This window comes from Neomonachus schauinslandi, chromosome X, assembly GCF_002201575.2.
Source record: "Neomonachus schauinslandi chromosome X, ASM220157v2, whole genome shotgun sequence".
In the NCBI taxonomy this organism is placed as follows: Eukaryota; Metazoa; Chordata; class Mammalia; order Carnivora; family Phocidae; genus Neomonachus; species Neomonachus schauinslandi.
Genome location: NC_058419.1, coordinates 70,618,865 through 70,640,367, shown reverse-complemented (window position 1 = coordinate 70,640,367; position 21,503 = coordinate 70,618,865). Strand labels below are relative to the sequence as shown.

Sequence of the window (21,503 nt, the reverse complement as noted above, 5' to 3'; positions counted from 1 at the left end):
TCCTGCCAGCCCTCCCTGGCCTCCTGCCAGCAAGCAGCCCTGCTTCTCTTTGCATTTTAATGACAAGGGAGCAAGGGAGCCTCTTGCCGTCGCCAACTAGAGCCCCTGGATACAATGGGAAGGCAGAGGGAGGGGGGCCAGCTCTTGGCAGAAGAGAGCCAGTCTTCCTTCTCACTGTTCCAAATCCAGTACGTGTTGGGGGAGGGGTAAGCGAGTTTATTCCCAAAGAAGATGTTTTTTCCCACCAACGCTGTGGAAGCCTCCCAGGCTTTGAGCCATTGCATCAGCCAAAGGGTAGAGAGGGGAGGTCAGTCAAGCCAGCAGCACCCCCCCGCCAACCCTCATCCCACCCAGAGAGAGCCCTATGCTTTAGCACTAAGCTGACTATAGCATGATAGCCAGCCTTCTCCTGTGGATGGTATGTATAGTAACAGCATCTTTTGCACGTGTTCGTCTTCCAAAAGCTTGTGACCCTAACACTCCACTCTTCAGATGATTCCTGGAAAGAGACTCTAGATACCTTGGGGACAAGACCTCAGGAATGACACACATCTCGCTACATCCTGAATGATCATCTCCTGTCTGGGGTGATGGGGGGAAGGGGAAGGCTGCTAGTGTCACCCGAGATTCACAAAGCCCATGGGGACCCCGGGTCCAGAAACAGGGCGACCTGCTGCCCAGAGTTCAGGAAGTAGCTTGCAACCCTGTATAGAGTTTTCGATGCACTTTATAGAAGTGGAAGTAGGCTCCCAGGAGGGAAAGGAGGCTGATGAATCAAGGCCATCCTCCCAGGGAGCTTCAGGGAAATGCTAGACTCTCTCTCTCTCTCTCTCTCTCTCTCTCTCTCTCTCTCTCTCTCTCACTCACTCACACACACACACACACACACACACACACACACACACACACCCCTTCTTCCCAGGGGGTTGGCTGGGCCCCTTCTCCTCACTGCCAAGTTGCAGAGTTGTGTGGTCACCTCCCCCCAGCTTCCCGCCCGCCAGTGCCCTCGGCCCTCGCCTCCCTGAGCCCGGGACAAAGCCCCGGCAGTGACTGAGAGGGGAACAGGAGGAGGGACAAGAGGGATGGGGAGGGCCGCACAAAGGAGAAGGAATTCCTCACGCCAAGCCCCCTGACCGGCAGCGAGTAAAGAAGCAGATCTGCTCTCCCTCCCCCTTCCCACCCCCTCACCCCCCCCACCCCCAGGGCTGGGCACTGGCCATAGAGCAGGCTTAAGCCCTTCGGACATAAGCCACACAGCCTCCTGTAGGTGGCAACAGTGCCACCTGTTTGACCGGTGGGGCTGAGCCAAGGACTAGAAGAGGGAGGAGGCAGACAAACTCGGAGAGGAGCTGGGAAGCAGTGCAGTGCAGAGCAGAGCGCAGAGCTGAGCAGAGCTGCCGCTGAGACAAGGTGTGAAGGCTGGGGAAGGCTGGGGGTGACAGGCGGGAATGGGGAGGGGTGTGGAGACTGGCTCCAACCGGGCCCGGGGATGGAGGAGCACCCCTGCTCAGCTCCCCTGATTGGGGTTTTCAGACGGCTTGGATCCTGACCCCAGCCTACAGACAGCTCCTGGAGGGAGGTGGGGCTCTGGAAGGCCGTGTCTGGGATACAGGGGCAGGACCTGCAGGGAGGCAGGAAGTGTGGATGGAGCCCAGGGCCCGCTACTAGGAGCCAGTCCGGGATGGGAAGAAGCAGGGGCCTCCCTTTAGGATGTTTCTTTTTTTTTTTTCCTGGGAGGGGTCTCAGATAGGGGAGAGTTTTCCTTCCCCCAGCTACAGCCCCCTCACCCCTCCACTCCCTACCCTAATCCTCCTTTCCCAAGGCCCCGGTGGGGTAAGGAGGGCAGTTTCGGGGGCAGCCACACCCTCCCTCCTTTCAGGGGTCCGGCCACTGTGTCCCCCTCCAAGACTCCACAGCCTTAGGGAGCCCCGATGACAAGGGCTCGTGTCCCTCAGACCACACACACTTTGGGTGTATCCAGGGGCTCCTCTACACACTCAAAGTCCTCTAGAAACCCATTAGCGCCGACAGCCACTAGTGCGCGCACGCATACGAAGGCTGACACAAATCACACACCCTCTCAGGTAGAAGGCGCACACCCAGCCTAGTTCGGGCATCCGTAAGCCTGCTGGGTCTCAGTGTGACCCGAAAGCCCAAGGTCTAACACTCCCCGGCCCCAAGGCAACCACACCTCCCGCCACACACGCGCATACACACACACACACACACACACACCTTTGACCGATATTTGTTGTACTTTCACCCAAGCGAGCTCAGAGGGTGGGGCCCCTAAAAGGGAGAAGGTGGAGACTGGGTTCCTGGCTGGGGTGGCGGGGGGTGACTGGGCAGGAAGGGACACGACTGGGGCGAAAGGGCTTGGATTTTCCAGGTGTGTGCGGGCAAGAAAAGGGCCCCTTTGAAAGGCTGGGAGGTGACCCAGGAGCCTGTTTCCCTCCAGTCTTCCTCTTACTGACAGTGCCCCCTGCCCCTTGGGAGGTGGAGACTGAGAATCTTTTAGTCAGGGCTTTGTGGTGTGTGCAATCTCTGTATCCATAGCAACTGGCCAACTAGCCGGGCCTTCCTTAGCCCCAGGTCAGAACTAGAACCTCTGCTTCAGGTTACTCTCGGTTCCTGGGGTGGAAGGCTCCCCACCATGAGGCTGCCTGAAGCTTGGCCAGATCTGCCTCAACTTGCCAAACTGAACTTGCCCCACCCTGGGCACTTTCTCCCGGGTCCCCACCCTTGGGCGAGCGCGATATCCCCAGAGCTGGATGGATGCTGTTAAATGGGGAGGAGTTGGGGAGGGTGGGTATGCATCCTGCCTGCAAAGAGGCTGGATCTCCTGGGTGTCCCACTGACTTTCCAGGTATCCGGGTTCAAGGGAAAGAAAGACCCCAGAGATTATCCCCCCGCCCCGGCTCACGTCCTCGTCCAATCTGGCACTTCGGGCAGCCCCATGACCTCCCTCCCATTGCTGAGCAGTGGCCCAGGCCTCTGCTCCTCCCCCGAAGCTCCTGAGATGCCCTGGGAGGGAGGCTGGGGTCCGTCTTCTGCCAGGGTGCCTGATGGCTGAGTGTCCCTTCTCCCAGGCCCTCACCATGGCCGAGTCCCCCGGCTGCTGCTCCGTCTGGGCCCGCTGCCTCCACTGCCTGTATAGCTGCCACTGGAGGAAATGCCCCAAAGAGAGGATGCAAACCAGCAAGGTGGAGTGGGGATGGGGGGGTACTGGAAGTCCAAGGCAGAGGCCGCCTGGAGGGGAGAAGGAGGCCACGTGTGCTCAGAGGCAGCTGGGGGGAAGGGGCTTTCTCTCCCCAGGAAGAAAATCTGTCCCTGTCTGCCGGGCAGAGCAGAGCAGCCCAACGCCTGGCAGGAAGCCCCACTGAGCTGCCATCCGTTGGGGACTCAGCTGGAAGTGGGGATCGGCTGTGAGCTTCTCTCCTGCCCCTTTGCAGTGCGACTGTATCTGGTTTGGCCTGCTCTTCCTCACCTTTCTCCTCTCCCTGGGCTGGCTGTACATCGGGCTCATCCTTCTCAATGACCTGCACAACTTCAATGAGTGTGTCATGGACCCCCTCCTTCCTCAGCATCCATGTTAATCTCTGCCCCACCTTGGGACCCCTGGGGGCTCAGTCATCCCCAGCCCTGCCCAGCTGTCCTGGTACCCAACCTCCTTAGAAAATTCCTCCACAGAGTCCCCCCCCACCCCCCGGCCCCCAGTCCTTGGGACCCCTGGCCCCATGAAGTGCTTCCCCTCACTCCCTTCTGGTCATCCTTCTGGACCCACCCACACCAACTCCCCTCAGGCCACTATTCACACCCCTGCCCCCATTCAGACATTTTCCTCTCCCTTCCCACAGATTCCTGTTCCACCACTGGGGACACTGGATGGACTGGTCCCTGGCATTTCTGCTGGTCATCTCTCTACTTGTCACATATGCATCCCTGCTATTGGTGGGTCGGGGAGCAGCCCGCCTAACCACCCCCCCACCCCGTTAATTCCTCCCTTCCTGCTCAGCATCGCCCCCTGGCCACTGAGGGGAGGGCAGGGGGGAGGCATCAGCCTGGGAAGCGCATCTCAGCGACCCCGCTGGGCGCCTCATTCCTGCCACCGCCCTCTGCCTCCAGCTCCTGGCCCTGCTCCTGCGGCTCTGTGGTCAGCCTCTGCATCTGCACAGTGTCCACAAGGTACAGTGGGGATGGGAGTGAGCGGGCAGAGGGGGGCCCTGGGCCAGGTCTTTGCCGAGCACCCTAGTATCCTACGCGCGGACTCAAGCTCAGGACGTGAAGCCCAGTAAATACGTGTTGAGTGAGAGAAGGAATGGGGATGAGTCAGGGGGAAAGAAATGGTCCTGTTTTCAGAGAGTGGGGCGGGGGCGGGGGCGGGGCACAGCCCGAGGAGCCACGAGCCCGGGTTGACCAAGAAGGCCCCGGGTTGACCAAGAAGGCCCCGGGTTGACCAAGAAGGCCCCGTCCGTCCCTGGTTCCCCCAGATGCTGCTGCTGCTCATTATGCTTCTTGTGGCCGCTGGCCTTGTGGGACTGGACGTCCAATGGCAGCAGGAATGGCGTAGCTTACGTCTGTCACTGCAGGTGAGTGACTGATCTCCGGGGAACTAGGTGGGAGCCTTGGCCTGTGTCCAACCCCCTGGTCCCCAGAGCTAAAAGTAGCTCCGGACTCAGGTCCTAGGAGGCGGAGGGGAGGGGCGCGAGGGAGAAGAACCCTCCTCACCGGTTCTTGTCCCCAGGCCACAGCCCCATTCCTGCATATCGGAGCAGTTGCTGGTGTCACCCTCCTGGCCTGGCCTGTGGCTGCTACCTTCTACCGTGTCCGTCGAAGAGGTGCCACCTCCACTCCCCGACGTACCCCCACTGGCCATCGCCATTTCTGTTTTACTGCACCTGTACTCGGCTCTCTGCCTGCTCCCCCCGCCAGAGCTCACCCACTGCCCTTTCTCCATAGCCTCTCCCCCATGCCCCACAGGTCCCAAGACTCTGCTCCTGTTCCTATTTTTTGGAGTTTCCCTGGCCGTCTACCTGGCCCCACTATGCATCTCCTCACCCTGTATCATGGAGCCCAGAGACTTACCCCCCAAGCCTGGTCTGGTGGGACACCGAGGGGCCCCCATGGTGAGTGTTGGGTGGGATGGGTCTGCTCCTCCAGGCTGCAGCGATCGGGCCTGTGGATTCCCAGGCTCCCACCCTTCTCTGCTACCTCCCTGTCAATTCCCTTGCCCAGCTGGCCCCCGAGAACACCCTGATGTCCCTGCGGAAGACCGCTGAATGTGGAGCTGCTGTGTTTGAGACCGACGTGATGGTCAGGTGAAACAAGCTGGGGGGGCAGAGGGAGGCAGCAGGGGAGCTCAGGAAGTGATGAGCAGTCCCAGAGCTCAGCCCTCTGACCCCCGCCTTGTGCCCTCAGCTCTGACGGGATCCCCTTCCTCATGCATGATGAGCACCTGAGCCGCACCACGGATGTGGCCTCTGTGTTCCCAGCCCGAACCTCCTCCCACAGCAGCGACTTCTCCTGCGCTGAACTGAAGAAGCTCAATGCCGGGACCTGGTTCCTAGAGGTGAAGACAGCCTCACAGAAGAGGCAACCACCTGTAGGGGCACTTGGTGGGGGGAGCGGAGAGTTCATTCATCGATAAGTATTTTCTGAGCCCTGTGCTGAGCAATAGGTATCCAGTCTCTGCCCTCAAGTCATTCCCTCCAAGGACAGGACAGAGCTGAGCCAATAGGCTGTAAGCATAGGAAAACTAGAGCGATCACAAGAGCTTTACGAAATAGAGAAGAGAGAGGCCGCCTGGGTGGCTCAGATGGTTAAGCGCCCGCCTTGGGCTCAGATCATGATCCCGGGGTGTGGGGGGGTGTCCTGGGATAGAGCCCTGTATCAGGGCTCCCTGCTCAGCGGGGAGTCTGCTTCTCACTCTCCCTCTGCCCCTCCCCTCTGCTCATGCTCTCCCCCTCTCTCTCTCAAATGAATAAATAAAATCTTCAAATAAATAAATAAATAAATAGGTAGGTAAGTAAACAGAGAGGAGAGAGAGCAAAGCCACTGTTTGGCAAAGCCGCTGTTTGGCAAAGCCACTGTTTGGCACGGTGGGCGTGGGAGAGGATCAGGAGCGGTTTCACAAGAGAGAAGGCCTGAGCAGCACATGAAATGACAATGGTTTTTAAGTGGGCAAAGCAGGGACTGACAACTCTAGTCAGAGGGAAGAGCATATGCAAAGCGCAGAGGTATGAAGAAGTGTTTCCAGGAGACAAAAAGTGGCTCAGTGCAAGTGGGAGATAAAATTCATGGGAGTAGTAAGAGGTGAGACTGGCAAGGGGAGCAGGGGCTTGGTCTCGAAGGGCTCTGAATGCCGGCCCCAGTTCAGGCTTCAGTCCTGTAGGTGACAAAAAATATTCATTAAGGGTACTTTATTTTCTCAGTTCCTCTTTTCCTGATTATAAAAGGAATACACGTTCCTCATAAAAAATTGAACATTAGAGAAATAACCTAAACGTTTGAAAAGTCTCCCATAATCCAACTCCTCTGAGATATTCGTTGCTAACAGTTGGGTATGTATTCCATATGTCCATATATATACATACATACATGTACACACACGTATGTACACACACGTACTTTTCATTTTGCACAAATAGGATCACTTCATATATTCCTTTGCACTTTGATTGGTTTTTCTTTTTTTTTTCTTTTAAGATTTGATTGATTTATTTGTCAGAGAGAGAGAGAGAGCACAAGCAGGGAGAGCGGCAGAGGGAGAAGCAGGCTCCCCACTGATCAGGGGGCCCGATATGGGACTCGATCCCAGGACCCTGGGATCATGACCTGAGCTGAATGAAGGCAGACACTTAACTGACTGAGCCACCCAGGCGGCCCTTGATTGGTTTTTCACTGAACTCTATGTATGATGACATATCAGAGGGATTAAGACCAGGGGATGTCTGGGTTTGACTCCTGGCTTCACCACCTACTAGCTGTGTGAGCCTGAGCAACATTCCTTAGTCTCTCTGGGCTTCATTTTCCTCATCTGTAAAATAGGCATCAAAACAGGACCTATCCTGTAGGATTATTGGGACAATTAAATAAATTAATACACTTCTTTTTTTTTTAAAGATTTTATTTATTTATTTGACAGAGAGACACAGCGAGAGAGGGAACACAAGCAGGGGGAGTGGGAGAGGGAGAAGCAGGCTTCCCGCCGAGCAGGGAGCCCGATGCGGGGCTCGACCCCAGGACTCTGGGATCATGACCTGAGCCGAAGGCAGACGCTTAACGACTGAGCCACCCAGGCGCCCCAAATTAATACACTTCTAACACCACCTGGCACATAAGTCAATACTTAATAGGTATTAGATTGCTTGCTTTGTCCATGTTGGTGATTAGGAGGTAAGGGCGTTTGTTGATTACAAGGGGAGGAGAGGAGAGTGGCAGAGGTTTGGAAGAGCCACTAGGAATGGAAGAAGGAGCAAAACAAGAACAAGGAAAAGGATGGTTAAGTGGGGCACCTGGCTAGCTCTGTCATCAGAGCATGCGACTCTCAAGATCATGAGTTCAAGCCCCACGTTGGGTGTAGAGCTTACTCTAAAAAAAAAAAAAAAAAAGGATGATGAAGTGGCACTGAAGGTGAAAAAGGACTATAGCGACAGTCCACACGATGTGCTCTGCTCCCCAGTTTTAGGGCTGGAGGAGGCAGACAATTATAGAGTTGAATCAGAGTTCCAGATTTGGGGGGGGCAGGCAGGGCAGGAACGGAGTTGAGGATGCTATGGAAAAGTAATTCAAGCCGTGGACGGACCAAGGGTAGGGGACGTAGGTGTGGCAGAAAGGGGCTGATGGACCGGGAGGAAACCAAGGGGCCAAGACCCCAGAGGTCTCTGAGAGGCCAAAGAGAAAATGTAGCAGGAGAGAGGAAGTTAGGAAACTGGGAGGGGAGGAGGTTGGGGGGTCACAGAGTAAGGTGTTAGACGGTCTGGAAAGGGCCACAGTTGGAAGAAAGAAAGACCGTGGCTCAGAGGTGCACAGAAGCTGGGCGCCAAGTAGGGGAAATGAGTGAAAACGGGAAGGATGGGGCAATGGCCTAACGGCTCCTTCTGATCTTGAAATAACCTTCCTGTTCTTATAGAGGCAACCCTTCTGGGGGGCCAAGCGGCTGTCAGGCCCTGATCGGAAGGAGGCTGAGAACCAGTCAGTACCAACGCTGGAAGAGCTGCTAAAGGAAGCCGCAGTCCTTAACCTTTCCATCATGTTTGACTTGCGCCGCCCCCCACGAAATCACACATACCATGACACATTTGTGAACCAGACCTTGGAGACTGTGCTGAGCGCGAGGGTGCCCCAAGCCATGGTGATATTGCCAGGACCCCAAGTGCTCCCTCTTGCCCCTCTCCCCAGCCCCCGCCTTCCCGAGGCCATGGTGATCATTTTGAGGCGGCCCCCTGCCCCAGGGCCCTACCCCAACTCATATACCCCCTTCTGTGGTCGGACCTCTCTGCCCCTGCCCCTGCCCCTGGAATCCCCAAGCTCTCCCCAGATTCACAGCTATCTTCTCCGAACCACAGGTCCTTTGGCTACCAGATGAAGATCGGGCCAATGTCCAACAACGGGCACCCAGGATGCGCCAGATATATGGACAGCAGGGAAGCAACAGAACTGAGAGACCCCAGTTTCTCAACCTCCCCTACCAAGATCTGCCACTGTTGGATATCAAGTGAGTGTCCGGGGAAAGGAGCCAAGGGGATCCCAGGAAGCTTCATGGCAGGGTAGCGCCACCTCAGGGAGGGCAAAAGCTGTTCATTTATTCACGCATACAACAAATATTTATCAATATATTTAACACTCGCTCCGTGTCAGGCACTCTTTGTTGCAGGCTTTGGGCACACATACAAAGAGACAGATAACAAACCGAACGAATTACATGCGTATTGGGTAGTGATAAGTGATATGAAGATAAGAAAACGGGGAGATGAAGTAGAGCAATTAGGCTTGGGAGTGAGGGCTCGAGAGGGGCCACATTAGGAAAAGTCATTAAAGAGGAGGTGCTATCTGGGCTGAGACCTGACCAGTCGCGGTCACAAGGAGCTAGTGAATGCTGAGAAGAGCTGCAAGAGGAGCAGGGACAGCAGCCGAATCAAGGGGAATGTGAGGCTGGGGAGGTGGGCAGGAGCCAAACTGGGTAGGACCTTGTAGGCCACAAGAACAGTTTTAGCTTTCCTTCTTCACCACAGAGATAAGTAAGAGCAAGAGAGGAGGGGTCCAGGGGAGAGAGGCAAGAGAGTCCCAGATGTGAGCTGGGCCCTGGAAGCTGACCCAGCCAGTAAACAGGATGGACGGCAAAGCATGCCATTGCCAAGGTCTCTTATAAGGAAAAAAAAAAAAAAACGTGGCCTGAATGATAGCCCAGTAATCGCAAGTATTTTAAGGACCTTTCCCTGAGCTGTCACGACACGACATTGGCTTTGGCCCTCCCTTTAGTCTTGTCCTAGTCAACCTCAACTGCTGATCATGTTTCCAAAAGACATGAATTGGTAATGAATACACTGGTGATGAAATCAAGGCCCCGAAAGGCCTACGCGCGCTAAGACGATGGACCAAATGTACCGAGAGGAAACACAAGGATAGATGTAAAGACCTCTATTTGCAGTCCAAAGGAAGCTCAATTGCACAAAGCCGAGAGAGGAGATACTGGCATTCAGCAGGAACATGTGCGAGAGAGACCAGGGCTTTGATTGAATAGTGTGCATAATGAGTCATCAGTGGCTTGTGACATTGCCAAAACGAACCCGACCCCGGGCTGCCTGCATGCAGGCATCATGCCCAGAAGCCAAGAGGAGTTTTTGCTGTACTCAAAGCTGGGCCAAGCCCACCTGGGATATCATGTTCAGATGCAAGCCCCCACACTTCGAAAGGAACACTGAGAAACTGAAGCAAGATCAGCTTGGGCGAGGTTTGGATGGCGAAGGGAAGGAGAAGCCAGGTCCCCGGGCCTTGTTAAGGGAGCTGGGGCTGTCGGGCCTGCAGAGGAGGTGACTCGGAGACGTGCTCACCTGCTCCCCAGACCTCCGAAGGGCTGTCATGGGACAAAGAAGAGAGACACAGTCGTGCGGCCCCAGATGGCAAAGCTAGGATCCGGAGGTGGGATCCACCAGGAGGCAAAGTTCAGCCATGCAAAGAAAATCACTGATGGTCAGGGGCTGTATGTAAAGATCGAACTGATAGTTCCTTGGCAGCAACACTGTAGAGTCAAGCGTGGACGGGGGCTGCCTCCTGTGCCTCATGCCCCGTGATCCTGGATATTCCTGTTTCCCACCTCCACAGGGCACTACATCAGGATAATGTCTCGGTGAACCTATTTGTGGTGAACAAGCCTTGGCTCTTTTCCCTGCTCTGGTGCGCAGGGGTGGATTCGGTCACCACCAATGACTGCCAGTTGCTGCAGCAGATGCGTTACCCCGTCTGGATCATCGTAAGGGCTCTGGGACTGTCAGCCCACCCCTTCCTCCCCCGTCCCTGCTCCTCCTTATCCCTGGCCCTCTCTTCCTTACATATTCCACCCCCCACCCCCGCCACCCCATATACTACCTTTGGTGCTCTGGTCACCGACAGGTGCCTTTTTCTCTTCCCGTAGCCCCCTCAAACCTACCTTATGATGTGGATCATCACCAACTGTGTCTCTACCCTGTTGCTTCTGTGGACCTTCCTCCTCCAAGGGTGAGCACTTCACACCTCAGCTTTCCGGGTCTGCATTCTCCCCCAGGGTCCCGGTGACGTGGCTGATTCAGACCCACGTATGCTGCCCGGAGCGTGGGGTTGGGTCTGTTTGGTGCCTTTGAGATTCTGAGACCCTTCCTTCCATGCCAAATTGGCTTGGGGAAAGGCAGTTTGGGGGCACCAGGGATCAAAGGGTCATGGCCGAGGCCGGCTGAACTCATAATGGGAAGCTTTTCTCCCTTTAGGAGATGTAAGAAGGAGAGAGAGAAAACTGGTAAGAACGTCCTCCCTCACCTCATTTCTCTCTTCCTCTAGTCTGCCCTTTGGTCACTCCCTATATGTCCTCCCCTCTCCCCACCCCCTGCTCTAGGCTTAGAAACAGCAGTGCTGCTGACCAGGATCAACAATTTCATAATGGAGTGAATGCCCAACCCTGGACCCCCACCAACCAGAGTCTGAGGCCTGTCTGGATTGACTAACCGCAAGGAAGGGAGAGTGGCTGAGTGGGGATGGGGTGGGGTAAACTTTGCCAACGGAAGGTTTTGAACTATGAGGGCATGCGGCAAGCTTCCATGGAGTCTGGCTCCCCCTTGGGGTTTTGACCTGAGGTCGTTGGGAAGACAGTGAGTCACGGGAAGTTTCTCCCGAAATGAAACTAGAACAGAGAAAGTGGGAAGGAGGTTGCCACAATAATGTTTCAGATCTGCGTACACGTGTTCTTGTGTAGAAGGCACAGGGTGTGTCAGGGATGGACCAGCTTGGACCAGTGACTGGAGGAGATGACAGAACGGCCTTTCCTGGAGAACTAAGATGATGGAAACACCAATCCCACTCCATTCACTGTCTCTCCTGACCCCTGCAATTTAACTGCTTTCCTGCCTAGATGCTGGGGGCTGAAGAGCCCATGTAGCCATTTAATTCTGCGCCTATAGGTGGCTTTTTGCTGTTCACAGCCTTTTCTTCAAGACAGGTTGGCTCCTCCTATGTTGTTAATCTGTTACTCAATAAATTTAACTCCCGTTTGGTCGTGGTCTGATCTTTTCAGCGCGGGGGGGCTTGGTGGGGGATGCACCTTCCGTCCCGGTCTAATGTGACATGACACTGAGGGGTCATCACGGGCGAGAATCTTGGGCTGGAGGCGGGAGGACCACCTGGGACAACGAAGGGCTGCAAGAGGGGAAGCAGGAGAGCAGCCCCCGCGGGGGACACTCTGGGTGGCCGAGGCACGCTGCGCAGAGTTGCGTTGTAGCTCCACCTTGTGGTTACCTGCCGCAAGAAGAAGGCCGCGTCAGTCGTCACCGTGACGTCTGAATGCCACCTGTTTTCCGTGCCGGTTGGGGACCTGTGTCCTTGACTCTAGACCCTGAGGGTATAATCCGATTTCCACAAGATTTCCACAAGTTTTCGCCTCTCTGAGCTGCTGCGCGCAGGGTCTGGTCCCCAGGCCCTCCTTCCCCTCGAGGAACAAGTTCCCCAGTGTATGTGCTGCTCGGGAGGTCCTGGGCTAAATCAGTTAAGGAGACCAGTGAGGAGCTGACCTAGGATGAGGAGTCCGGTAGAAGGGGGAGGGAGGGGCCAAGGCAAAACCGGGGACCGGAGCGGGTTCTGTGGCTGCCTCTTCAGTCCCCCACCGCACCAACATTCACCCCGGTTCGTGTCTCCACACGAAGGGAAATCGAATTAAGACGCTGGCGAGGTCAGGAGGTTCGGTTCTCAATTCCTCTCCTCTCGCCAGACTGGGACCCGGCGGGGGGGAGGGGTGGGGGCCGCACCAGCCCCTCGGGACACGACCCTGCTCGATTGCAAGGCAGCCCCCGGGAACTACAATTCCCAAGAGACCCCTGACCGCTTCCGGTCTCGGGATTGACGGAAGCGAGTTTGAATTTGTATTCCCGCCCCCTCCTCCTCCCGGCCCCGCCCCTTCCCTTCTCACCGCCCCGCCCCCGCCATGCATACACACGCACATACGCACACGGGCCGCGGTCCAAGCCAACATACCTGGCCTGCAGCTGGCGCGGTGGGAGGGGGGCGCCGGCGCGCGATGGGCGGGGAGGAGGTAGGCGCGTCGGGAGCCCACGCCGGGGCCGCTGTCCGGTCCCAGTCTCCTGGGGCGTCCGCGCCGCCGCGTAGCGGCCAGGTCTCCTTCACACACTCCCCTTTCAAGCTGCATTTCCTTAGTTTTCCCGGTTCCCGATCCGCCCCTCAATCTGACCGATCTCCGGCCTCAGCTCCGGGGGCGGCCAGCCTGTCAGGTACTGCCAGGCTCTCGCCTCTCGGCGCGCACCTCCACCCCGCACCCCTGCTTTTCTGTCCCCTCCCCGGCGTCCGGCCTCGCAGCCAAGCAGCCTCTTCCTCCCCCTCCCCTTCCGACCCAGTCCTGACAATCCCCCGCGGCCTCAACTTCTCCGCTCCCAGGCTCTCAGCTGCAGTCGTGTCACCTCGGAGTCCAGACTCCGGGCCAGAATGCCAGGACCTAGTCCCAGACCCTACAGGCCCGGGCCCCTGAGTCCTCCCTCGGCCCTGAGCCTGCCACCGGCTATCCTTACCGTCTTCCCAGGAGGACTGGACAGCTACGGCACACTGAACTTCTAGGAGGCCCTGGACTGGGGACTGGGACTGACCGAAACGTGAGGGTGGAGGGCCTCAGGGAGCTGCTCGTTGGGGTTGGGGTGCAGTCGCTCTCCGTTATTTTTAGCTGCTGACTCACAGCTCCTGGCATCCGGGTTTGGGGCTAGCAGGCTGGGCTAGGGGGCTATTAATAGAGCTGAGGCACAGCCCCGACCCAGTTCAGTTTGGAAGCACAGGGAGCAAGGAGCCTCCCTCTGTCGCCGTGCCCTGTGCAGACGTTGTGGACTGAGGCAGGGGCTGAACCAGTACCTCTCTGGCTACCAGTACCTCCGCCTGGTATCTCTACCTTGGAACTCCTGAGGGAAGGCCCACAACAAGACTCCTGGGCACAGCTCTCCCCTCAGTTTGCCGTGGCGCGGGGTTCGGCCACAGTGAACCTCCTGTTGTACTAGCTGAGAGTGAAGGCAAGAGTCCCAAGTAGAACAGTTATTGTGGCTACAGCCTTGGCCTGCCTGGACCCACTCTTGGCCTAGAATACTAGATGACTAGGAAGAGAAGCTGTGGATTTCTGGTCCCCACAGGCCCTCATAAGGATGGGGTGCTTCAGCATGGTCCTAAGAGAGGGGGCAACAGAGCCGAGACTTGCTAGCCCCAAACTAGACACAGCACTAGGAAACTGCTGAATTCTGTGTTTACCACCTGCCGATTCTTTTTCTTTCCTTCTTGCTGGGCTCGATCCCTACTCACAGGGGTCAACAGACCTCAGGATCTCTCCCAACTCCATAGAGAAACCTAGTTCGGGAAAGCCACTGAGAAGCTTGGCTCCACCAAGATATGAATATCGTCATTTCTATGGAGACTTTTTATTTCAATGGGCTAACGTAGGAATTCCCGGGGTGCCTGGGTGGCTCAGTCCATTAAGCATCTGCCTTCGGCTCAGGTCCTGATCTCAGGGTCCTGGGATCGAGCCCCACATCAGGCTCCCTGCTCAGCGGGGAGTCTGCTTCTCCCTCTCCCTCGGCACCTCCCTCCCCCCCCCGTGTGCTCTCTCTCAAATAAATAAGTACAATCTTAAAAAAAATAAAGTAGGAATTCCCTAATCCATACATTGGTAATGGTGGGGAAATCTTGATACTTTACTGAACTACTCACCAACATCATTCCCACCCACACCCAATTTGCTAGAATTCCCATTCACCAAGGATGCACCCCCACAGCCCCCTTACTTGTAAACCAGAAATTTCTGCCTTCAAGCGACCCAGATCTCCAGCTCCCAGGTGAGACCAGAGGGCTTTGGGGCAAGGCTGATTGTTTCTCCACACACAAAATCTGTCTACTTTGTACACAGCTCCACCTTCAAGAATGAGCCCGGATTATCAGGCAGCAGCAGGCCGCCCTGCCCCAACCGGGTCATTTTGCTGAGGGCACCAGAGAGACGATGGATGGGGTGAGAAATGGTCTCTCTCCTCCTCCTGGATCCCCTTGCTTACTACTCCTTGGTGGCTTCAGTCTCTGCGCAGGCCGCCCGGTTGCCTAGCAACCACAGCCGCCTGCAGGGGCGCGGGGCTGCTTTGGACCTGTAGGGGGCGCCTGTCTCCCTGGGGCCTCAGGCTCTAGCAGTTGCGAGGGTGTGCCAAGCGTCAAAGCGTCTCAGGGTTGACCGCGTCCTCCCAGCCTCGCCAACCCAGTCCAGTCTGAGTCTCTCTGGAGTGAGTGGGGAGAAGCTCACTGTGATTCTAAAGGGATTTTACTCATATTCATTAAAAATGAAAAGATGAAAGAGAGAGAGAGGGAGGGAGGGATGGAGAGAGAAAGCGAGAGGGAGAGAGAGCGAGCGAGTGAGAACCAGTCAGTAGGGATGGGCCATGGGGAAGGCATGTTTGACCCTCTCCATTCTCTCTAGGCTTCGCAATGCTTATTCCTCAATCAGAGCGTTGCAGAGGGCCCAGGCTACAGGGGGCTTTTTCCCTGAGCCACTTTTAGGATGTGGCGAAGAGTCTAGCACTCTTTTTGTCAATATTGTCAAACTGCTGAGCATATAAAAGACTTCAAGCTCCAGGGTTACCAGCCTAGCCTAGACTTGGTAACTAACCAAATAACTAAATAACTAACCCTAACCCGTTGTGTACCAGGGAATGTGCGAAGTGTTTTACATTTAATCCTCACAAAAACCCTATGATTATATCCATTTCACAAGTCAAGAGGCTAAAGCTCAGAGCATGTTCAAGGTCACACGACTCGTGACTGGGTTGGGTCTGACTGAGCAACTGGTGTGTGCCAGGGTCTAAGAATATAGAAGGTGAGACGCCTCTCTCTTTTCACTACCTGATGGACACCTAATCACCCTTCAGGACCGAACTAGAAATGTCATCTCCTTTGTGAAACTCTTCTTAAGTCCTCCCCGCACAAGGAGAGTCAATAACTTGCTTTTCCATACACCCCTCTGAAACAGCACTTCTCACGGGGACTGTAATGATCTGCTTCCACATTTCCATTTCTCTAACTTTGAGCACCTCAGTGCCAGTGTTTACTATTCATCTCCATCTGGAGGTCTAATAGACGTCTCAAACTCAACATGTCCAAATCTGCACGTCTGATCTCCGCCCCCCCCCCGCCCCCAGAATGGACACTCCTAAGGCTGTCCTCATCTCAGTCAATGGCAGATTCACCTTTCCAGTGGCTCTGGCCAAAAAGCCTTGGAACCACACCTCATATCCATTCTGTCAGCAAATCTAGTGACTCTCTCTTCAAAAATACAGGTTCCTCTGAAACCTTTCAGAAGCTGAAATGGCAAAAAAGCAATTACCGTTAATGTGTAAGGAAAAATTTTCGAGCATTCCCAGACCCCCAAAATAACCTCTCTTAGGCTTTTCTGATACCTCAGGGCACATCTTGCTAACGAATGCACAAAATAAATGGAGATAAAGCACAGAGGCTCACAGACACAGCTCCAAGCTACAGTGACTTGATGCTGAGCTGCTGAGCGCAGTTCCCCAGGAAAGTGCTTGGCCAGGCTGCTCTAGCTGCTTGCTGTCTCTGTAACTGCTCGCTGCCAAACAAATGCTGAATGATGTTTTCACTTTTTTACCCCTTTTAGAAAAAATAAATAAAAGCAAAAATCCTCTTTGGATTTCTTTCAGTTGGTGAAAACAGGTAGTGATGTGGGTCTTTCTTAAAAGCAAAGTGGCGTAAGGCAAACTTTTGAAAAGTGGGGGATACCTGTACATCCAGAATCCATCCACTTCTCATCACATCCAGCGCAACCACCCTGGTCCAAACCACCATCATCTCTCACCTGAATCCCTGCAGCAGCATCCTAACTGGTCTCACTGCTTCCATTCTTGTCCACTGTGGCCTATTCTCCACACAGAAGCCAGAGTGATCTTGCTAAACCCAAGTCAGACCATGTTAGTTCTCTGGACAAAACCCTCCAGTGGCTCTCCACGTCTCTCAGGGTAAAGCCAAAATCCTTATGATGGCCTACAGGCCCTATACAATCTTTTTTTTTTTTTTAAGATTTTATTTATTTATTTGAGAGAGAGAGAATGAGAGACAAAGAGCAGGAGAGGGGGAGGGTCAGAGGGAGAAGCAGACTCCCTGCTGAGCGGGGAGCCCGATGTGGGACTCGATCCCGGGACTCCAGGATCATGACCCCAGCCGAAGGCAGTAGCTTAACCAACTGAGCCACCCAGGCGCCCAGGCCCTATACAATCTTAATCCCTACTCAGCTTCTGATCTCATCTCCTGGTGCTCTTCCCCTCCCTCATTCTGCTCTGGCCACTTGGTCCTCTTTGCTGTTCCTTGAACAAGCCAGGGGTACTCCTTCCCCAGGACCTCTGCACCAGTTCTTCCCTTACTGGGTATACCCTTCTGTATGGCTCACCTCCTCACCTCCCTCAAATCTTTGCTCAAATGTCACCTTCTCACTGAGGCCTACCCTGACCAACCTATTTAAGATGGTCTCCATTCTAATTTCCAGTTTCCAGTAAAAACAGGGTATAGAGGAATGAAATAAATAACACCATGAGGGAAAAAAACACAAAAAGACAAATCCAGAAGGTAGGGTAGTCTGCAAAACAACTGACTTGTACTCTTCAGAACATCAATGTCATTAATTTAAAAAAAAAAAAAGGTGAGAGACTTCTAGTTCTGGATCCAGTTTGAGTGGATCAACCTCTCCCCATTCCTCCTGCTAACTACAGCTAAAATCCTGGGCATTATATATAAAACAAATGTAAGAAGACTCTGAAAGAAGGAGGAAAGAGCAGACTTACTAGGCACCCCAGTGACCTGAACTCAAGGTGGCGAGTTCCCTAGGTTTTCTCGTTGCCTCATATAGCCCAGACTGGTGCTGGAGAGGCCAGCAGCCTGGACATGCCAATGGGCACAGACCAAAGAAAGCCTCAGTAGATGCCTGTTCTCTCTAGCCAAAAGACCAGGAAATGGGCAGCTCAGCCAGACAGAAAACTCTTAAACAAGAACCACTCTACTGTAACCAAACATCAGAGAAAAGAACCACAACCCCACCCATGCCAGTAAAGGCCAAGTAGAAACCCAGACTTCTGCTCTCACCAGACTCCCCCAACACTCTCTCGGGTGGTGTCAGGAAAGGCTGAATAGGGAGCCAGGAACTTCCATCCCCACAGGGTAACATGGCTTCCCATCCCTGCTGGATGATATCAGAGTGTCAGAGGAGGCCTAGTGGAGACTCCAGGGTTTTACTGCTGCTCTCCCTGTCCTCTCCTGCCAGTTCACTGTTCCGCCATCTCTACCCCTACCTGTACCCCCCACTCATGGTCAGTGGAAGCCACCTGGGGAGCAGGAAAGAGGCACTTCCACCCCTCCCAGCCAGAGAGGTATCGGTGGAGGTCTAGTGGGGAGTTGGAACTCCCACCCGTGTCCAGCAGCAGGGAGGAGTCTCTGCCTCAGGTATCAACTGACGCCACTGAGGGAACTTGAACTTCTGTCCCTACCTGACAGTAACCAGGCAGTGGTTCCTTCCACTGATGGCAACAGTGTCAGAAGAAGCCTACCAAAAACAAGATTTAAATAAGATCCAGTGTCTCATAACATAATATCCAAAAATGTGTAGGATGTGATAAAAAAAAAATCACTCATCATACCAGGAACCAGGACACCCTCAACTTGAATGAGAAATAATCCACAGGTGCCAACACCAACATGACAGAGAGCTTTCAAAGATCTGACAAGGATTCTAAAGCGGCCAACATAAAAAATGCTTCAGTGAGCGATTACAAACAAGGTCGAAACAAATTTAAAAAAAAAAGTCTTGGCAAAGAAGTAGGAGATACAATCGAGAATCGCATAGAAATTTTAGAATCAAAGAATACAATAACCAAAGTAAAAAACTCAGTGGATGGGCTTATCAACAGGAGGGAGAGGATGGAGGAAAGAATCAGTGAACTTGAAAATAGAACATTAGAAATTACCCAATCTGGGGGGCCCTTGGGTGACTCAGTCAGTTAAGCATCTGACTCTTGATTTTGGCTCAGGTCATGATCTCGAGGTCGTGAGATCATGCCCCACGGTGGGCTCTGTGCTCAGTGGGGAGTCTGCTTGAGATTCTCCCTCTGCCCCTCCCCCTGTGCTCTCGTTCTCTCTCTTTCTCTCTCTTTGTCAGATAAATAAATCTTTTTAAAAAGATCTTTAAAAAAAAAGAAATTACCCAATCTGAACAACAATGGGAAAACAGAATTTTTAAAAAATGAACCATGCCTCAGAGACATGTAGTGATTATCCCCTAAGACCTAACATTCGCATCATCAGAGTCCCAGAATGAGAAGAGAAAAAAGGTGAGGCTGAAAAAGGCCTCAAGGAATAACGGCTGAAAATTTGGCAAAAGGTAAAACCTACAAATTCAAGTAGCTGAACAAAACCCAAACAGGATAAACTCAAAGAAACCCATGCCAAGATACATCATAACCAAACTTTTGAAAACAAGACAGAGAAAATCTTGAAAACAGCAAGAAAGAAACAACACCTTACCTACAGAGGAAAAACAATTCAAATGTGGGTGGATTTCTCATCAGAAACATGAAGGCCAGAAGAAGGTGGCACAACATATTTCAAGCGTTGAAAGAAAAGAACTGCCAACCCCTAGTAAAAATACCTTTTGGAAATGTGGGAGAAGTCAAGATACCCTCAGAAAAAGGGAAGCTAAGAGACTACATCACCAGCAGACCCACCCTAAAAATTATGGTTAAAGGCAGTTCTCAAAACAGAAAGAAAATGATAAAAGAAGAAATCTTGGAACATCAGGAAAGAAGAAAGAATTGAATGAGTAAAAATGGAAGTACGTGCAATAGACTTTCCTTCCCTTAAGGTGTCTGAATTATGTTTGATACTTGAAGCAATAACATTGTCTGATGTGGAGCTCAATATATGTGGAGGAAATATTTAAGACAACAGTATAATACTATACTATAAATGGGACACGGTAAAGGTATTTAAAGGGAGGTGAGGTTTCTATACTTCCCTCAACCTGATAAAATGCTGATAGGTAGATCTCTGTGGTGACAAAATAATTCTGTATCTTTGTTGCAACGGTTGTTACAGGAATCTCCACATGTGGTAAAATGGCACAGAATTATACCCACATTGTACTAATGTCAATTTCCTAGTTTTGATATTGTACTATAATTAGGTAAGATGTAATCTTTGAGGGAAACTAGGTGAAGGGTACATGGGCCCTCTCTGTACTATGCAACTTCCTTGTAAATCTATAATTATTTCAAAATAAAAAGTTGGTTGTTTTTTTTTTTTTTAAGATTGGGGCTGTTCTAGACTAAAAGTGGTTAAAGACACAAAGGCGATGGGGGAGCCTTGATTAGATTCTGATGTTAAAAACATAAAAGGCAAATTTGGAGAAATTTGAATATGGACTAGACATTAGATGCCATCGGATGATATGAAATTATTGTTAATTTTCTTAGATGTCATAATAATATTGTGGTCGTGTAGGAAAATATAAGATGTATGCTGAAGTATTAGGGGAGAAGTGTGGGGGCGCCTGGGTGGCTCAGTCATTAAGCGTCTGCCTTTGGCTCCCTGCATTGGGCCCTCTGCTCCGCGGGAAGCCTGCTTCTCCCTCTCCCACTCCCCCCTGCTTGTGTTCCGTCTCTCGCTGTCTCTCTCCCTCTGTCAAATAAATAAATAAAATCTTTAAAAAAACAAAAAACAAAAAAAATTAAGGGAGAAGTGTGATGAAATCTGTAACTTACATTCGAATGGTTCAGAAAACAATGTAGCTACATGATAGATCGAGAGAGCAAATAGAACAAGACAATACCAGTTGCTGAGTCTATGAGAAAGATATATAGATGCTCATTGTACTGTTCTGTCACCATTTCTGTATGTTTGTGAATTTTCATTTAAAAAAAAGTTGGAGAGGGGCGCCTGGGTGGCTCAGATGGTTAAGCGTCTGCCTTCGGCTCAGGTCATGATCCCAGGATCCTGGGATCGAGCCCCGCATCGGGCTCCCTGCTTGACGGGGAACCTGCTTCTCTCTCTCCCTCTACTGTTCCCCCTGCTTGTGCTTTCTCACTCTCTCTATCAAATAAATAAATAAAATCTTTAAAAAAAAAAAAGTTGGAGAGAATACGTGGAGGAGAGATACATGATAAAGCAAGTGTAGCACAATGTTAGCGCATCCAGGTAGCCTTAGTTCCCTACAACATTTTTTCAATTTTCCCTACATTTGAAAGTTTTCATATTAGGGGTGCCTGGGTGGCTCAGTTGTTAAACATCTGACTTTGGCTCAGGTCATGATCCCAGGGCCCCGGGATCGAGCCCCGCATCGGGTTCCCTGCTCCGCGGGAAGCCTGCTTCTCCCTCTCCCACTCCCCCTGCTTGTGTTCCCTCTCTCGCTGTCTCTCTCTCTCTGTCAAATAAATAAATAAAATCTTTTTTTTTTAATTTATTTGACAGAGAGAGAGAACACAAGCAGGGGGAGAGGCAGGCAGAGGGAGAAGCAGGCTCCCCGCCGAGCAAGGAGCCCGATGTGGGACTCGATCCCAGGACCCTGGGATCATGACCTGAGCCGAAGGCAGCCGCTTAACCGACTGAGCCACCCAGGCGTCCCTAAATAAATAAAATCTTTAAAAAAAATTTTTTTTGTATTAAAATGTAGAGGTAAAAAACTTGAAAGATGATCACAACCCGGGGTCTTCCCCCTGCCCCAACACCCTCTTCTCTGATCG

At 52.8% G+C, this 21,503-nt stretch overlaps 1 protein-coding gene across 2 annotated transcripts; it reads left to right on the top strand.

Moving 5' to 3' along the window:
- The first annotated feature begins 1,244 nt into the window (after positions 1 to 1,244).
- GDPD2 (glycerophosphodiester phosphodiesterase domain containing 2) lies at positions 1,245 to 11,736 on the top strand. 2 transcript variants are annotated; one of them, XM_021680381.2, is made up of 16 exons: positions 1,352 to 1,410; positions 3,090 to 3,203; positions 3,453 to 3,556; positions 3,858 to 3,951; positions 4,126 to 4,185; positions 4,491 to 4,589; positions 4,745 to 4,838; positions 4,981 to 5,126; positions 5,236 to 5,318; positions 5,419 to 5,569; positions 8,132 to 8,353; positions 8,568 to 8,716; positions 10,324 to 10,471; positions 10,634 to 10,716; positions 10,962 to 10,990; positions 11,087 to 11,736. In XM_021680381.2, exons 2-16 carry the CDS (start codon positions 3,099 to 3,101, stop codon positions 11,137 to 11,139), a joined length of 1,620 nt encoding a protein of 539 aa, XP_021536056.1. In that variant the 5' UTR covers positions 1,352 to 1,410; positions 3,090 to 3,098; the 3' UTR covers positions 11,140 to 11,736. The 2 variants fall into 2 exon arrangements, with proteins under 2 accessions (XP_021536051.1, XP_021536056.1); XM_021680376.2 differs by lacking the exon at positions 10,962 to 10,990 and having other exon boundaries at positions 1,245 to 1,410.
- The last annotated feature ends 9,767 nt before the right edge of the window (positions 11,737 to 21,503 follow it).